This window comes from Microcaecilia unicolor, chromosome 3, assembly GCF_901765095.1.
Source record: "Microcaecilia unicolor chromosome 3, aMicUni1.1, whole genome shotgun sequence".
Classification (NCBI taxonomy): Eukaryota; Metazoa; Chordata; class Amphibia; order Gymnophiona; family Siphonopidae; genus Microcaecilia; species Microcaecilia unicolor.
The window spans coordinates 510,846,291-510,861,746 of NC_044033.1; the positions used below are offsets into that span (position 1 = coordinate 510,846,291).

Sequence of the window (15,456 nt, forward strand, 5' to 3'; positions counted from 1 at the left end):
AGGCTTACCCCCCCCCCCCCGACCCAACTTAAATGCCTGAAATCAGCGACACTACACCACCACAGTTCGTATTGATCACCAAACAATCTCATCTGTTCTTGCTATCCTCTATATGGCCCCACCACATGTTCCTTCATGTGGTCCCTTCCCTTCCTACCCCAACTTAACCATTTTCTGTATTTGCTTTACTCCGGAGTCTATTAACACCTCTCCGGTATCATGTAAGCCACATTGAGCCTGCAAATAGGTGGGAAAATGTGGGGTACAAATGTAACAAATAAATAATAATCATGAAAGTGTTAAAAAATGGGGGGTGGGTAAGGGATTTGCTGTACTGTTTCTTTCTGAGCACTCAACCAAAACTCTCATCCATACCCTTGTCACCTCTCGTTTGGACTACTGCAATCTGCTTCTTGCTGGCCTCCCACTTAGTCACCTCTCCCCTCTCCAGTAGGTTCAAAACTCTGCTGCCCGTCTCATCTTCCGCCAGGGTCGCTTTACTCATACTACCCCTCTCCTCAAGACCCTTCACTGGCTCCCTATCCGTTTTCGCATCCTGTTCAAACTTCTTCTACTAACCTATAAATGTACTCACTCTGCTGCTCCCCAGTATCTCTCCACACTCATCCTTCCCTACACCCCTTCCCGTGCACTCCGCTCCATGGATAAATCCTTCTTATCTGTTCCCTTCTCCGCTAATGCCAACTCCAGACTTCGCTCCTTCTGTCTTGCTGCGCCCTATGCTTGGAATAGACTTCCTGAGCCCCTATGTCTTGCCCCATCATTGACCATCTTTAAATCTAGATTGAAAGCCCACCTCTTTAACATTGCTTTTGACTCGTAACCACTTGTATCCACTCGCCTCCACCTACCCTCCTCTCCTCTTTCCTCTACACATGAATTCATTTGTTTGCTTTATTTTTTGTCTACTAGTTTGTAAGCTCTTTGAGCAGGGACTGTCTTTCTTCTATGTTTGTGCAGCACTGCGTACGCTTTGTAGCGCTATAGAAATGCTAAATAGTAGTAGTAGTACTGTCTTTCTGTCCCAACTATAACCAAGGGAACTCACCAAAGATTTTGCCAACAGAGCTGAATAATGGCAAAGTATTACTGCTGGTACCTCAGCAATGTCTCCATTCCATCTTCACCAATAACTTCTTTGGCATTGCTCCCCAGAACTGGGCTCATCTTTTTCCTGTGGATTCAAGGACCCACAGTCATTCGTGTTCCTTATGCATGCATAAGGTTGCATATAGGGTGGCACGTGTTTACCCTATACACATGCCACCCATATGGTGGTGGATATTATAAAAAGACATTGGTCCATTCTGTCTCTGCATACTCAGTTTCAGCAATTGCCCATGTTTTCTTATACCCGTGGAAGAAACCTAGGGGAGATTCTGTTTGATTATTGCACCAATGGTGAGGTTGAGTGCATTGATTCGGAAGTGGGTCATTTCGCATGCCAGCATTGCACGTTTTGTCAATGTGAGCTGCAGATTAAGGAAGTATGTATTCCTCATTCTGTGAATAGGGTATACAAATTGCATACATGTACTGATTGCAATTCAACCTAGTGTGTGTACGTGATTTGTTGTCCTTGTAAGTTGTGTGGTATATAGGACAAACAATTCGCAAAATCAAAACTTTGCATTGCGCAGCATCTTAGTAGTATAAGGTTGCAGCGTTTGGAAGCTCCTTTGGTCGCCCATTGGGTTGAGAAGGGCCATACAGTTGAGCAACTGAGATTTGTGGTTTTGTTTCAGATGAAAGAGATTCGGGTAGAAAATGTCCCCTTACAACTTTCTAGAAAAGAACAACATTTTATTTTTTCGTGCAATGCGGTAGCACTGCACGGGCTGAACAAAGAAATTGATCGGTTGAGTGTGTGAGGGGAGGGTTATAGGATGTTGTAAATTAACTGAATTTCCTGTAAGTTCCATGCGCATGTGCGGGCATTTTTGTAGAACTGCCACGTGGCATGGGAACTTGAAGGGAGTTCCTTCCTGTCTGTGTGCTGTCAAGGGATTATAAGGTATGTGTTGGATTTTAAAAATATATATATATATTATTTATTAGTTAAAAAAAAAAAGGCCCGTTTCTGAAAAGAAGTGAAATGGGTGCTAGCAAGGTTTTCCTCGGAGTGTGTATGTTTGAGAGAATGTGTGTGAGAGTGACTGTGTGTGAGAGAGAGTGAATGTGCGAGTGTGTGTGTGTGACAGAGAGAGAGTGAGTCTGGGTGCGAGTGTGTCTGTGAGATTGAGAGTGTGTGCCAGGGGCTCCCCCTCCCTCCCTCTGAGTTTCAGGGTCCCCCCTCCCTCTCTCCGAGTTCCAGGGTCGTCCCTCCCTCCCTCCAAGTTTCAGGGTTCCCCCCCCCCCTCCATTTGAGTTTCAAGCTCCCTCCCTCCCAGGGTCCCCCCTCCCTCCCAGTTTCAGGGTCCTCCCTCCCAGTTCCAGGGTCGTCGTCCCTCCTTCCCTTCCAGTTCCAGGCCCCCTCCCTACGAATATTAAAAGTCAACTTCACTTACCTCGTTGGGGTTATGTCGGCCGCCAACAGCGGTAAAAGGCGTGCAGGCTCAGCCCTTCTCCCTCTCTCAGCTGTGGTCCCGCCCTCATTTCTGTTTCTGTCTCTCTGATGTGGACGACTTTCTGGCATCCTTGGATGTGCCTTCGGGTGCTTGCCCTGCTGACCGCTTTTGGATCAAATTCAATCGCCTGTTACCCGACAAGGTGACTGCTGCTCTACGTAAATTCACAAATAAAAGCTGCAGATTAGATGTATGTCCGACTCATCTCCTAAAAGTCGCACCAAAATGTTACATTGTAGAACTGACCTGTTACCTTAACTATATGTTAAGCGCAGGATTCTTCCCGCCAGGTCATGGAAACATCCTTCTCACCCCAATCCCAAAAAATTTAAAGATCAAGCCAGATGTCATCTCTAACTATAGCCCAGTGGCTTCGATACCTCTAGTTATCAAGCTGATGGAGAGTCTGGTCAATGTTCAGCTCAACGAATTTTTGACTAATTTCGATATCCTCCATCATTCACAATCAGGTTTTCGAGTTCATTACAGCACGGAGACTGTCCTGGTTACCCTCTTATCCAACTTTCGACGAGAACTATCTATTGGACGGAAGATTCTTCTGTTACAATTTGACATGTCTAGTGCTTTTGACATGGTAGATCATGAACTCCTGCTCCATCTACTGGATTCTATTGGTATAGGAGGGCCAGTTTTGCATTGGTTCAAGGGTTTCTTGACCTCAAGGTCCTATCAGGTCATGGTGAATTCCCACACTTCTGAACCGTGGAATGCTTCCTGTGGGGTCCCTCAGGGCTCTCCCCTCTCACCTACCCTATTCAATATAATGATGATGCCTTTAGCCACAGCACTTGCAAATCTGGACCTCAATCCTTTCATCTATGCGGATGATATTACAGTCCCTTTTCAATCCACAGTATCAGAAGTTGCCAACCTCATAGATGCCTGTTTCTCCACTTTAGATCAATGGGCCAGGGTGTTTCGCTTCAGGCTAAACAGGGAAAAAACTCACTGTCTCATCCTCTCGTCCATGCACGCTCATGTAACTGACACAATGCTTCCAGTTCAGGGTTCTGCCCTCCCGATTGCCAACAGCCTGAGACTTTTAGGAGTGCATCTGGATTCACATCTCCAGCTGGTTGATCATGTACACTTGGTCTCCAAAAAAATGTTCCAGGCCATGTGGAGGCTTCGGCGCATCAGATACCTCCTTCCCAGAGACTTGTTTCGTACCCTTGTCCATTGGCTTGTCCTATCCCACCTGGATTATTGTAGTGGTATTTATGTGGGCTGCCAGGCCTCCTTATTGAAAACTTTCCAAACGGCTCAGAACACTGCGGCGAGGCTCATCCTAAATGAAAGGCGTTTTGCACACGCCGACCCCCTGCGTTTTAAACTTCATTGGCTGCCAGTACAGGAGCGAATTGCTTTTAAGATCTGCTCCCTAACACATAAAATCATCTATGGGGCTGCCCCGGAATACATGCTCCCCTTGATCGACCTTCCGCCTAGAAATGCCAACCCTGCTGCTCGATCCTATCTCCACCTTCATTTTCCGAATTGTAAGGGAGTCAAGTATAAGAAAATCTTCGCCTCGTCTTTCCGTTATTGGAGTCCCAAACACTGGAACACGTTACCTCGTCACCTTAAAACTCAAGTGGACCATGCCCTTTTTAAGAAGTTGTTAAAGACATTCCTCTTTGCTAAGACTTATCCCTCAACTTACCATGTTGATTAAAGCATCCCTTGTCCCTTACCCTACCTAGTTCACTTTGTTAGTTTCTTCCCTCCTACTTACTTCTTAATGTTTGCCTAAGCTGTTAAGTTTGTACTCTTATTTAATACTCTGTAAGCCACATTGTGCCTGCATGAGTGGGAAAATGTGGGATATAAGTATCAAATAAATAAATAAATAAGGGCGACACCACAGCTGAGAGAGAGAGAAGGGCCGAGCCTGCACGCCTTTTACCTCTGCTGCCGTCCTTCGTAACCCTGACTTGGTAAGTGAAGATGACTTTTAAAACTCGGAGGGAGGGGGCCTGAAACTGGAAGGGAGGGACAACGACACCCTCATGCGTGTGACGTCGCGTGTGATGAACCAGGAAGTATGCTAACGTCAGGACAGGAGATGGATACAGCGTTACAGGCAGCACGAATCCTACAAAACCCTTCACTGCCACGGAGTCAGCTTCAGAACGTTGGAGGTGCTTTTTATTATAGTAGATAAGGGGTATTTTGGCATAGATTGTGGGGATTTGTTGTAGTGGCTGTGATTGTATTTTGTAAGGTCCAACCCCTGATGACGCATCAAGGAGCGAAACACAGACTGTGTTGGGTTTGGAGGCAATATATGCAGGCTCCAGCCTTTTGAGAATTGGACATTGCAAGAATGCAGATTTTATTGAATGCAGCGGATCACCTATACTATCGTGGAAGTGTGTTAACATCTAGATATATCTGTTGGCTGCCGGAATCAACGTGTGACACATAGTTTAACATTGAGATATATGCAGGGGTGTGCTGGTAAATTTTTAACAACGGGCTCTCTCTCCGGGCATAGCCGGCCCTGAAATTCTTTTTTTTTTTGGGGGGGGGGGGGGAATACATGGCTCTCTCTCCCCTCCCTTGTGCGGGCATGCTAGGCATACCTTTGTTGAGCCCCACCAGCCAATAAATGGACTGCCACCATTCTCTGCTGCTTGTTTCTGGCTCTGAGCAACATGATGGAACCTTCTTGCACTTGCATGAAAAGTCCCAGCCTGATGCTCAGAGTCAGAAACAAGGAGCAGGGAGCAGCAGCAGTCTATTTACTTGGCTGGTGGGGCCAGCATCACTGCCAGCAAAGTAAAAGAGAATTCAGGAGGGGGCCCAAGCCCACATTTTGGGAGTCAGTTGTTAAAGTAGCCATGGGGAGGCCTACTTTAACAACCGGCTCCCAAAATTCTTACAAACTTAACAAACGGCTCTCGCGAGCCCGTGAGACCTTGCTCCAGCACACCACTGGATATATGTGATACAAAACAGTTAAATATCATTAAGTTTTGATGATCATGAGCAACACTTGGTGTGTATTAGATAACATCTGAGTATTTGAATCTTTGAATATTTGAACATTTGCACGAAGAGCAAAATTGATTTGACTGTTGAAGGGTTTTGCATAGATGTCGTTGTGAGGATATATGATTTAATTCCAAGATGTATGGTAGATTCCAAGCTGCAGTGGGCTTATTTTGTATGGTATGAGTGAGGTATGATGTGGTGCGTGAGTTTAATGTATCGGTGAAGAAATACACTATAACAATTTTTGATATGATTTGTTTTTAATAGATTTTCTAAAGTATAATAAAGGTTTAAAATTGCTGCATAGTTTGTGGGTGTATTGTATAATCTTTTTATAGGAGATTTTGAGCATCCGGTATGCGCTACATTGCAAGAATCCAACTGCAACAGTAAGAGCGTTCAAACTATCAGACAAAATATTGGCAATTCAAATATTTGCTAATCACCCTTAATTTTTTCAGCAAGAAGAATTTTTTGTTATCTTATTAACCTGCTGGTCCATGATGAGTTGACTATTTGTAATGTGCTGCAGTAATATCTGGGTAATCCTTTCTTTGTTTACTGTCGTACTGTAGGCACCAAGTAGTCTTATGGAGACCCTGGAGCAGCATCTAAACACACTGGAAGGGAAGAAGCCTGGAAATAAGTATGCATCTGTTAAAAGAAATAAAACTATTAAAACCGTAGTCTCTATACTGTGGGGTGTTATACTAAAATGCATTAATGCTTTGGCAAGCGTTAACATTTTTTTTTAAGTACTGTTAACGTTCTTAGCAGCACGGAGAGGGTCAAAGCACACAATACAGAAGCAAAAGGAAAACAGCACCAAGGGCCTTCAAGGTTGAGATAAATACTGGTCTTTTATTCATTGACCTGACACATGATTATCTGTATGTAATGTTTTGTTAAACTGTAACCCGCTTAGATTTTGCAGGTAATGCAGGATATAAATTTGATAAATAAACAAGAATTAAAGTTGATTTAATGGAAATTCTGATCAATAAATTTTAAACAGCTTTTTATACGATCAGCTAGGAACTAAACGACTAGGATTATAGGATTTGGGAGGAGGGAGTGGGGACGTAGTGATTTAGTGGCTTAGGTCATATTTGCACCAGAGGCTTCAGTGGATGGTTACAGGGTCCATACTGCCTTTTGGGTTTGTCCTTATAATATTCCACAGGGGTAAGTACTATCCCTGTTATTGCTTAATTATTTTACACAGGGGCCATAGAGAGAGAGAGAGTAAGGTGACCAGATCTAAGTAATGTGGTTTGCTCTTGACCCGGCGATTGGAGCTGGAATAGAAGCTATTAACCTGGAAGGGACGGCATAGCTCAAGTACAATAAATATGAAATCAGTTTAGAAATATTTGTGGGTGATAGGAGCCCAGTCTAGAAACAGCAATTTATACTTCTGTACAGTAAAGGGTTTGGGGGTACGGATGGATGTATATTTGACCCTGGAGAAGTAGATCTCAATTATTCAAGTGCGTGCTAGTTATTAAGTTAGACTGTTCTACAGCTTAAGTTATTTTTTTTTTTGTCAGTGGGATAGTTGGTTAGTGGCTGAGGTTTTGGTACTGTGTAATTTGGATTATTGTAATTTTTTGCAGCAGGGTCACAAGAAGTCTTTTTGCTTGTTTAAAAATGGTGCAAAATACATCGGCCGTAATAGTGAGAGGGATGAAACAAGAGCTCACCAATCACCAGTACACAGACTTATACGGTCTGTGCCAGAGCTGGTGGTGGGAGGTGGGACTGGTAGTTGGGAGGCGGGGATAGTGCTGGGCAGACTTATACGGTCTGTGCCAGAGCTGGTGGTGGGAGGCGGGGCTGGTGGTTGGGAGGCGGGGCTAGTGCTAGGCAGACTTATACGGTCTGTGCCAGAGCTGGTGGTTGGGAGGCGGGGATAGTGCTGGGCAGACTTATACGGTCTGTGCCAGAGCTGGTGGTGGGAGGCGGGACTGGTGGTTGGGAGGCGGGGCTAGTGCGGGGCAGACTTATACGGTCTGTGCCGGGGCTGGTGGTTGGGCGGCGGGGATAGTGCTGGGCAGACTTATAGGGTCTGTGCCAGAGCTGGTGGTTGGGAGGCGGGGTTGGTGGTTGGGAGGCTGGGATAGGGCTGGCCAGACTTATACGGTCTGTGCCCTGAAGAGGACAGTACAAATAAAAAAGTAGCACATATGAATTTATCTTCTTGGGCAGACTGGATGGACCGTGCAGGTCTTTTTCTGCCGTCATCTACTATGTTACTCAAAGCACTTCGAATTAAAATTCAGTCAGCCACCAGCAAAGTGCTCATTTTTACAATGCTGCGGATGTGGTGAGGCCAAGCTATTTTGCTAAATAAAGTGTTAGTTTCGAAAAGTCACCTTCGTTCATTGGACAGAGGGCTAATGCTGATCCCTAGAAAAGCTGAGGTTTCTTGGGAGAAAATGAGGCCTCGTTGGTGGAATTCACCTGGATCTAATTCACCTTGAGCTACCAATTAAATGACATACACTAAACCCAAATAAAATAAGTGCCTGCGTGAGGTAGATGAGGGTGAAGTGACTTGCCCAAGACATGTTTCAGTTTGCTTCCACGTTCTTTCTAAAAGGGAAGTAGCCCAGCAGTAGTTCCCACCCCCCAGCACATACCATTTCTGGCACGTCATTTGTAGCGCCTGTGATTGGGTAGTGCGGGAGCCCTTACTGCCACCTCAGTGGGTGGCGGTAAGCGCTCCCACCCGAAATGGGCGAGCGGCAAGTGCTTCACTTGCCACACATCCATTTCTTTTTTTTTTTTTAATGTGTTAAGAGGGGGCCTCAGCACGCGTGGAAACCACGCAGCGAGGCCAGCGCAGGCCCCATTTTGCCGCACCTTCCAAAAAGGACCCCTTAGTGAGAAGTGTATTGCTTAGCTTTGAACTTGGCCTTGTTTGATGGTATTTTAACTTTTTTTTTTTATGCTGCTTGGGAAATAAAGTGAAGGGTGAGTATTATAGTTATTTGTCTCGCATGCAAATCAGACCTTAAAAAAAAATAATCGTATGTTAATATATTTATAAAATCAAGTAATGGTGAATTAAAATAATTAGAATGTTAACTGAAAGCATGAATTTGTGCACGTACCACATCATGACGTCAGTGTATTTATATTTCTGTTTATCGCATTACTGCCATTTTCCAAAAAAATTAAAATGCGTTCTTTGGATGTCATCTTAGATTGTGCCTCAGTAGCATAGCCAGACACCGATTTAGGGCGGGCCTGCGATTTAAAGGTGGTAGGCCAAAACTTTCATGTCCTCCTCCACTCCCCAACTAATTTCTATCTCCCTTCCCGGCACCCCCCTCCCCCCCACCAATGAAATATCTGTGTTGGCAGTGATCCCCAAGCCCTGCCAGACGGAGACTTCCTTCCAGTCAAACAAGCTTACTTCTTGGTTGTCTGCCAACACTGTCCCTAAGCCACTGGTGCCAGCTGCCGCCCTCCGCGTATTCTCAGTTTCACGCATGCGCACAGTGCCGGAGCCTGCAGCTGGCAGCAGCAGCTTGGGGACAGTGTCGGCAGCCACAAAAAAGAAGCTTGTTTGGTGGGGAGGAGGTCTTCGGCTGGTGGGGCTTAGGGATCCCCCGCCAGCCACGCTAAAAGAGATGACATTTTGGGTGGGCCCAGGCCCACCCATGGCTACGCCAGTGTTCTGCCTTATCAATGAAGTCTCACCTTAAAACTATTTTTAAGTCTTGCCAGTTTTCGAACAGTAGTTCAGGCCTTCATTTTTCCGTTATTTAATCATTGTAACGGACCTTTGGGGGGGGGAGGGCTGCCTCGGAAATCATTATGTGCCCTTCAGGTTGCACAGAATGCTTCTGCATGCCTGAGTAAACTTTCCCGTTTTGTACATATTACACGGTCTTATTTCAACCTATTGAATTTAGGATTCATTTTTAAAATTCTTACTTTGATTTACAGCTTTGCACGGTGAGGCCCCTTCTTGTATTTGCTCTCTCGAAAATTTATAAGGGACACACCCATTACGTTTTGCATTACTTGAGATGCCTTCTTTCAGATACACTGAGTTTGACATCTATCGAGAGTCTTTGAGTTTTCAGGACCGATCCTCGGGAACGCTATCCCAGACACAGCTTGTTCTGATCCAGCTTTTCTGGAGTTAAGGAAGTTACCTGAGGCACATTTTTTCCAGCAGTTGCAGCACAAATATAGTAAAGAAAAAAATTTTCCACTATTATTTTTATTTTAGATGGCTGATTTAAGAATGTATTTTAATTTTATTTTCATTGTTTATATATGTTTGGTTGAAATCCACCTAGATTTGGAGATAGTACAGGATATAATGATTTTTATATAAACAAATGGTGCTGTTGCGTTCATTCATTGGTGAGTCTGTTGCGAACACACACCCTGTCTCCTCAGTGTGGACTCCAGAGTAAGGCTTGGAACGTACTTAAAGCACAGGAACGAGGTTTGGTAGACGCCGAAACTGAGGCTTTTGAAGTTCAAGCATATTCTGTAATCGGCGCCTAAATCTAGGTACCGATTATAGAATACGTTTAGTTGATATCTCAACGCCTAAATCTATGCTCATCCATTTACATCCACGAAAATGTGGCCTAAATCCCAGCGCAAAGATTTACGCGCACTAGGCCATATTGGGTAGTGACATGCATAATTTTCGGAACGCCCACCAAATGCCTAATTTTGTGCCCGTAACATGCCCCTTTTTTGCCTGCGCTTTAGAAGTTTGACGCACTTTGTTACAGAATACGCTTAGTGAGTTGTGCGCCTAAATTTTATTTAGTGCTAATTATTGCTTGCTAAGCCAATTAAGCTGCGCACGCTGTTATAGAATCCATGCCGATTTCGGCATGGGTCTCTAGGCGCACTATATAGAATCCGAGGGAAAGTGACAGCCAGAGGGCTCACAGTTGGAAGCTTTCGCTGTCAAAAATTCCTGGCTATGCTACTGGCTGCATTAGTTTTTTTTTATTATTTACTGTTCGCTTTATGACGGCTTCCCCTTCTGTAACACCATTTAGGTGCCATGTTGCTGTGGGTAGTGAGCATGTTCTATAAGAAGACTTAGGCGCGTAAGAGTCCTTATAGAATACTAGCGTAATCCAGTGGCGTAGCTACGTGGGGCCAGGGGGGCCTGGGCCCCCATAGATTTGGCCCTGGACCCCCCTGCCGCTGTCGCCTGCCTTTGCTGGCAGGGGACCCCAACACCCGCCAGCCGAGGTCCTCTTCTTCCCGCATGTTGTACATGCAGGACGTCAGGAACAGAAGGAAGCATTTTGGGGGAAGAAGAAGACCTCGACTGGCGGGGGTTGGGGTCCTCCGCCAGCAAAGGCAGGTGACGGCGGGTTGGCGGTGGGAAAGGGGGGTCGAGAGGGTCGGCGGCAGGGTCGGAAATGGCAGGGGGGGTCAGCGGTGCTGAGGTGGGGGGGGCTAAAATGTGCCCCCTCACCTCAGGCTCTGGATCCCCCTCCCGCCGGTCTGGCTACGCCCATGGCATAATCCCGCCTAAATGAAGGTGCAAACATTTACGACAGGTCTATGGTTTTGCATAAATGTTAGCACCTAATTTACATGCACAACATAATTATTAAGTTGCTCATGTAAGTGTTAATCTCGTCCTTGAACACCCCTCAAACAATTATGCGCTATGCCATTTTAGCCTGTAGATATACATTGGTGCTCGGCTGTGCTGCTGACATTTATGCACGTAAGTACCCATATGGATGGCCGTATTCTATAAATTTAAAAGTACAGAAAGAGATTAATTTAGGTGACCTTTTATAGAATGAGGGGGTTAGTGTCTACAGATCAGTTTTCTCCTGCAGTATTTTGAGATGAGTAGCTTAGTGAATTTTGTTTTTTTAACTTAATATTTTGCATTCTCTGCTGATGTACATTTGTTATATATTAAATGGCAGACTTGGTACTAACATCTAATATTTTAAGGGAAGTTGTGCTTCTTTGTGTTGCATAATTATTTGGGGTTTTTTTTTAGTTACTTCAGATTTGATACCGTTTTGAACTAAAGATACTAAATGTGGAATAGGAACATCCTGGTTTTATGTTAGTAAATTAGATTTTGTTGCCAACCAAGGATCTAAGAATGTAGATGTGGATAACTTTCTTTTGTTTGGAGGGGGGGCGCTTTTTTGTGATTTTCATGTTGCGTTTGGTTACTGCCTGGCTGTTTAGGTTTTATGATGATTTTGAATGTACTTGGATTTGTGGGAGAAATTTGTACCTTTTTGCATTCTGTTCTTAAAGGCTAGAAAATACTTATTGTAAGAAATGAAAGGTGCCCAGACCATGTTGTGTTATGTGGTGTAAAGTTAATTTCAATCTTCCCCAGAGGGTTTACTCGTCCTTTCAAATGTATTTAACTCAAGCTTGCTACAGATGCTGGTTGAGGTGGGGGGGAGGATGTGTATTTTTTTAGGGTCCACCCACCAATACCTAGGATCATCAAAGGCTGCATCAATTTGCTCTTTATTAGATACCTTATCAAGTATTTGTATAATTAGCAGATCAGTGATATCTCATTGGGAGTACAAAATATTGCTACACAAAATTACCTCTATATCTGAGACTCCAAAGAATATACAAGCAACATGTACAATCGATTGCTTATGGGAATACAGTACCACAGCTACACATAGGTGTTCTCTGGGTCTGAGTCTCTGTTTTATTTAGGGTCTTTTTCGCCCTCACCCCAAATTACCAGCTAAAGCCAATTAGTAGATATAAAAAACTCAAGGCTACTTATGAGAAAGCAATAGGATTACTTGCCAATTCAGTTACAATTGATTGGTTTCTCATGAGAGAGAGCAGCCCTGCTTGCACAAAGGTACTGGCTGTGACTGTCTCTCTCCTTTGAAGCAGGAAGTGCACTCATTTTTATGTGTCCATTCAGGATGGCAGTAATTACTCATAGTTAATATCTTAGTGACCATATATGGTAACATTTACCGCACACGTGCTTGGCTTTTTTTAGCATTGCTCGGAAAGCTTGGTCATCTTCTTGCAAGACCACTCAGTTGTACATTTTTTTTACCATATCTTCCTGGGTGTAACTGACTCTGCCCTGTTGTTAGACTGCACCATCCTTTTATTGAGGTTTTTGCATCCAAGCCCCTTCCTCATTTTGCTGCATGAAGATGTCTGAACAGCTCAGGAGCTTTACAGTAACTTCAGAGTTTACAGGCCTGTAAGGTTTTCTCTCATTTTAGATCCTGAACCAAAGTCAGGCTATAATAATAATATACAGATGGTTGGGATATGGGTAACCTTGGGATGGGGGAAAAGACTGACCATCACCATGCTCTAGTGCAGTGATGGGCAACCTTTTGAGCTTGGTGTGCCAAAATTCACCAAAAAACCAAGCATAACTTGGGTGGTGTGTCACTTCAAGAAAAATCACTGCTACTAGGACCGCCCCTGGGACCCCCCCCCTACCCGAGATCGCTGCCCACCCGAGGTCGCCGGGCCACCCGCTACCGGGCCCGGAACTAACCTTAAAGCCTCCTTTCACGTTGCAGCAAGCAGCAGCAGGGCAGACCTCTCCTCCTTCCTTCTGTGCTCCGCCCTCGCGGACGTTTCGTCAGGCAAGGTCAGGACACGGAAGGAAGGAGTGGCCTGCCCTGCTGCTGCTTGCTGCAACCTGAAAGGAGGCTTTAAGGTTAGTTTCCGGGAGGGCGGACCACACTGCGGCGGCGCCACGTGTCATCGAAAATGGCTACACGTGTCAGTGCTGACACGCGTGTCATAGGTTCGCCATCAGGGCTCTAGTGTCTAGTCCTCCATGGCATTCATTTGCAACAGAGTTGAGTTTGGGGCAGCTGATGAATACAAGTGTCAAGGCAGTGGCATAGCCAGACAGCAAATTTGGGGTGAAAAACCAGGAAGAATGGGTGGGCAGAAACATTCTTTCCCCCCCCCCTCCCCCGTCCTAACGCCACCTTAAAATTAAATAACTTAGTTGTTGGGCTTCCCATGCCCTGCCAGCTGAAGATGTTGGCGGCCAGCCCGATCGCCCCTCATGGCAGCAGCAACAGCATTCCCAGCCATATATATAATTAAGAGGTAAATGTCTAGAAGGGAATGAGGCTCTGCTATTCACAACTATTTTTTCTTTCGAACACAGCATGTAAAATATTAGGCCCCACCCCCACCCCCAATTAACCTTTTCAGCCTCAAATTTATCTGCTACAGTATGGAAACAAGTTAAATATTTCTCGGTTGCTTTTCCTGCGTTGTGGCTGAAATGCTGATTTATTTTTTTATTTTTATTTGCTGCATTTGTACCCCACATTTTCCCACCTATTTGCAGGCTCAATGTGGCTTACACTATGTTGCAAAAGGTATAATCATAAACAGAGTAAGAGGTTTGGTCTAATTTAACATATTACTGTGTAAGAAATTAGGTAGATAGGTCTGTAGAATGATTTACATAACACAAAATAAAAACAGGTAGGATATAATGACCCAATAGTGATAATATGATTAACATAATCAATTTAGAGGGGATCAGTATTAGTTGGTTTAGATATAGAATGGAATCAAGTCATTAAGGAGGATTCTTATTATTATTATTATTTAAGACGAGTGCCCCTGAATTACACCCCTGGGCTCCCCACCTCCTTTGATGATTCTATTCCTTTATTTATTTATTGGGATTTATTAACTGCCTTTATGACGAGATTCACCCAATTCGATGTGCAGCAGGTACAGTTTAGCATAAAACTTACAATCTTGGATTCCGATCCAAGATGGCCGCGATCTGCTAAGACGTCCCGTACCTCGTTCCTGAGATGCCGAAGCGAAGAGGAAAAGTAGCGGGTAGAGCTTCCCCGCTTCCGTCTCCTTTGCCGGGTCCAATTGACCGTTTTATGAGGCCGCGGACAATTGTGCAGCATAGCAGCACTTCGCCGATTGGGAACGCCGGCGACCAGGAGAATTCGGCTTCCCCCGGCTTTGAAACAACGCTGAGTCCTGCAGCGCGAACTCCACCTCCCCAACTGCTCGGCACAAGCTCCTTCCTCTCTGACCCTACAGGGTCCCCCTTGGAACAAGGCACGGGCCCAGAAGAGCGTCGGGGTGAAGCGTCATTTCCAACTGAGGAAGGAATGGAGGACATTTTGACCAAAGAACCGCAGCAAAACGAGGGGAGAGAGACTGAGAGACGGAGTGAAGAAGATGAGCAGACTTCAATAAGGTTTGAATTACCTAAGGAACTAGTGGCCAAACCAAAGGAAATAACTCTAGAAGTATTGTGGGATTTGATGTCTAATTTGGGACAAATTTTCCTCAAACAAACTAACGAATTTTTACCTAGGGTAAAACAGGTAGAAACTGATTTACAAAAAGAGGGAGAAGAGATTAAAGCTTTGAATGAAAAAATTGAAAAAATTGATCAAAGGATTATGAAAGTTGAAACATTACAGACTACAATTATAAAAGATGTGACAAATCTCAGACAAAAAATGGAGGTTTTTGATAACTTTACTAAGAACTATAATCTGAGATTTGTCAATTTTTCAAGGATACAAACAGTTCTCCCTCTGGATATGCTGAAACGATATTTCCGTGAAGTTTTGAATATTTTGGAAAAGGATATTCCACCCTTTTCCCAAGTTTATTATGTCCCAGAGAGGAACATTAATCCAGATAATGAAAAACCGTTGGATATTTCCCTTTTGCTTGAGACCTCTGATTCCCAATTGGCGACTGCTGCTACATTAGTGGCGTCAGTCACATTGATTCCTGATAAGAATTGGATCTTCCACCTTTTTTTCCTTAATAAAGATAAACCCTTTATGGGTTTTAAAATTAT

General features: G+C 44.5%; 1 protein-coding gene across 1 annotated transcript in view; it reads left to right on the forward strand.

Annotated features, from left to right (window-relative positions):
• LOC115464823 (clathrin coat assembly protein AP180) overlaps positions 1-15,456 on the forward strand; it is a 198,366-nt gene that overhangs the window by 170,538 nt on the left and 12,372 nt on the right. The window contains exons 10-11 of the mRNA XM_030195181.1: positions 6,182-6,252; positions 8,577-8,582. Coding sequence (XP_030051041.1) covers positions 6,182-6,252; positions 8,577-8,582 — 77 coding nt within the window. The remainder of the gene's footprint in view (positions 1-6,181; positions 6,253-8,576; positions 8,583-15,456) is intronic.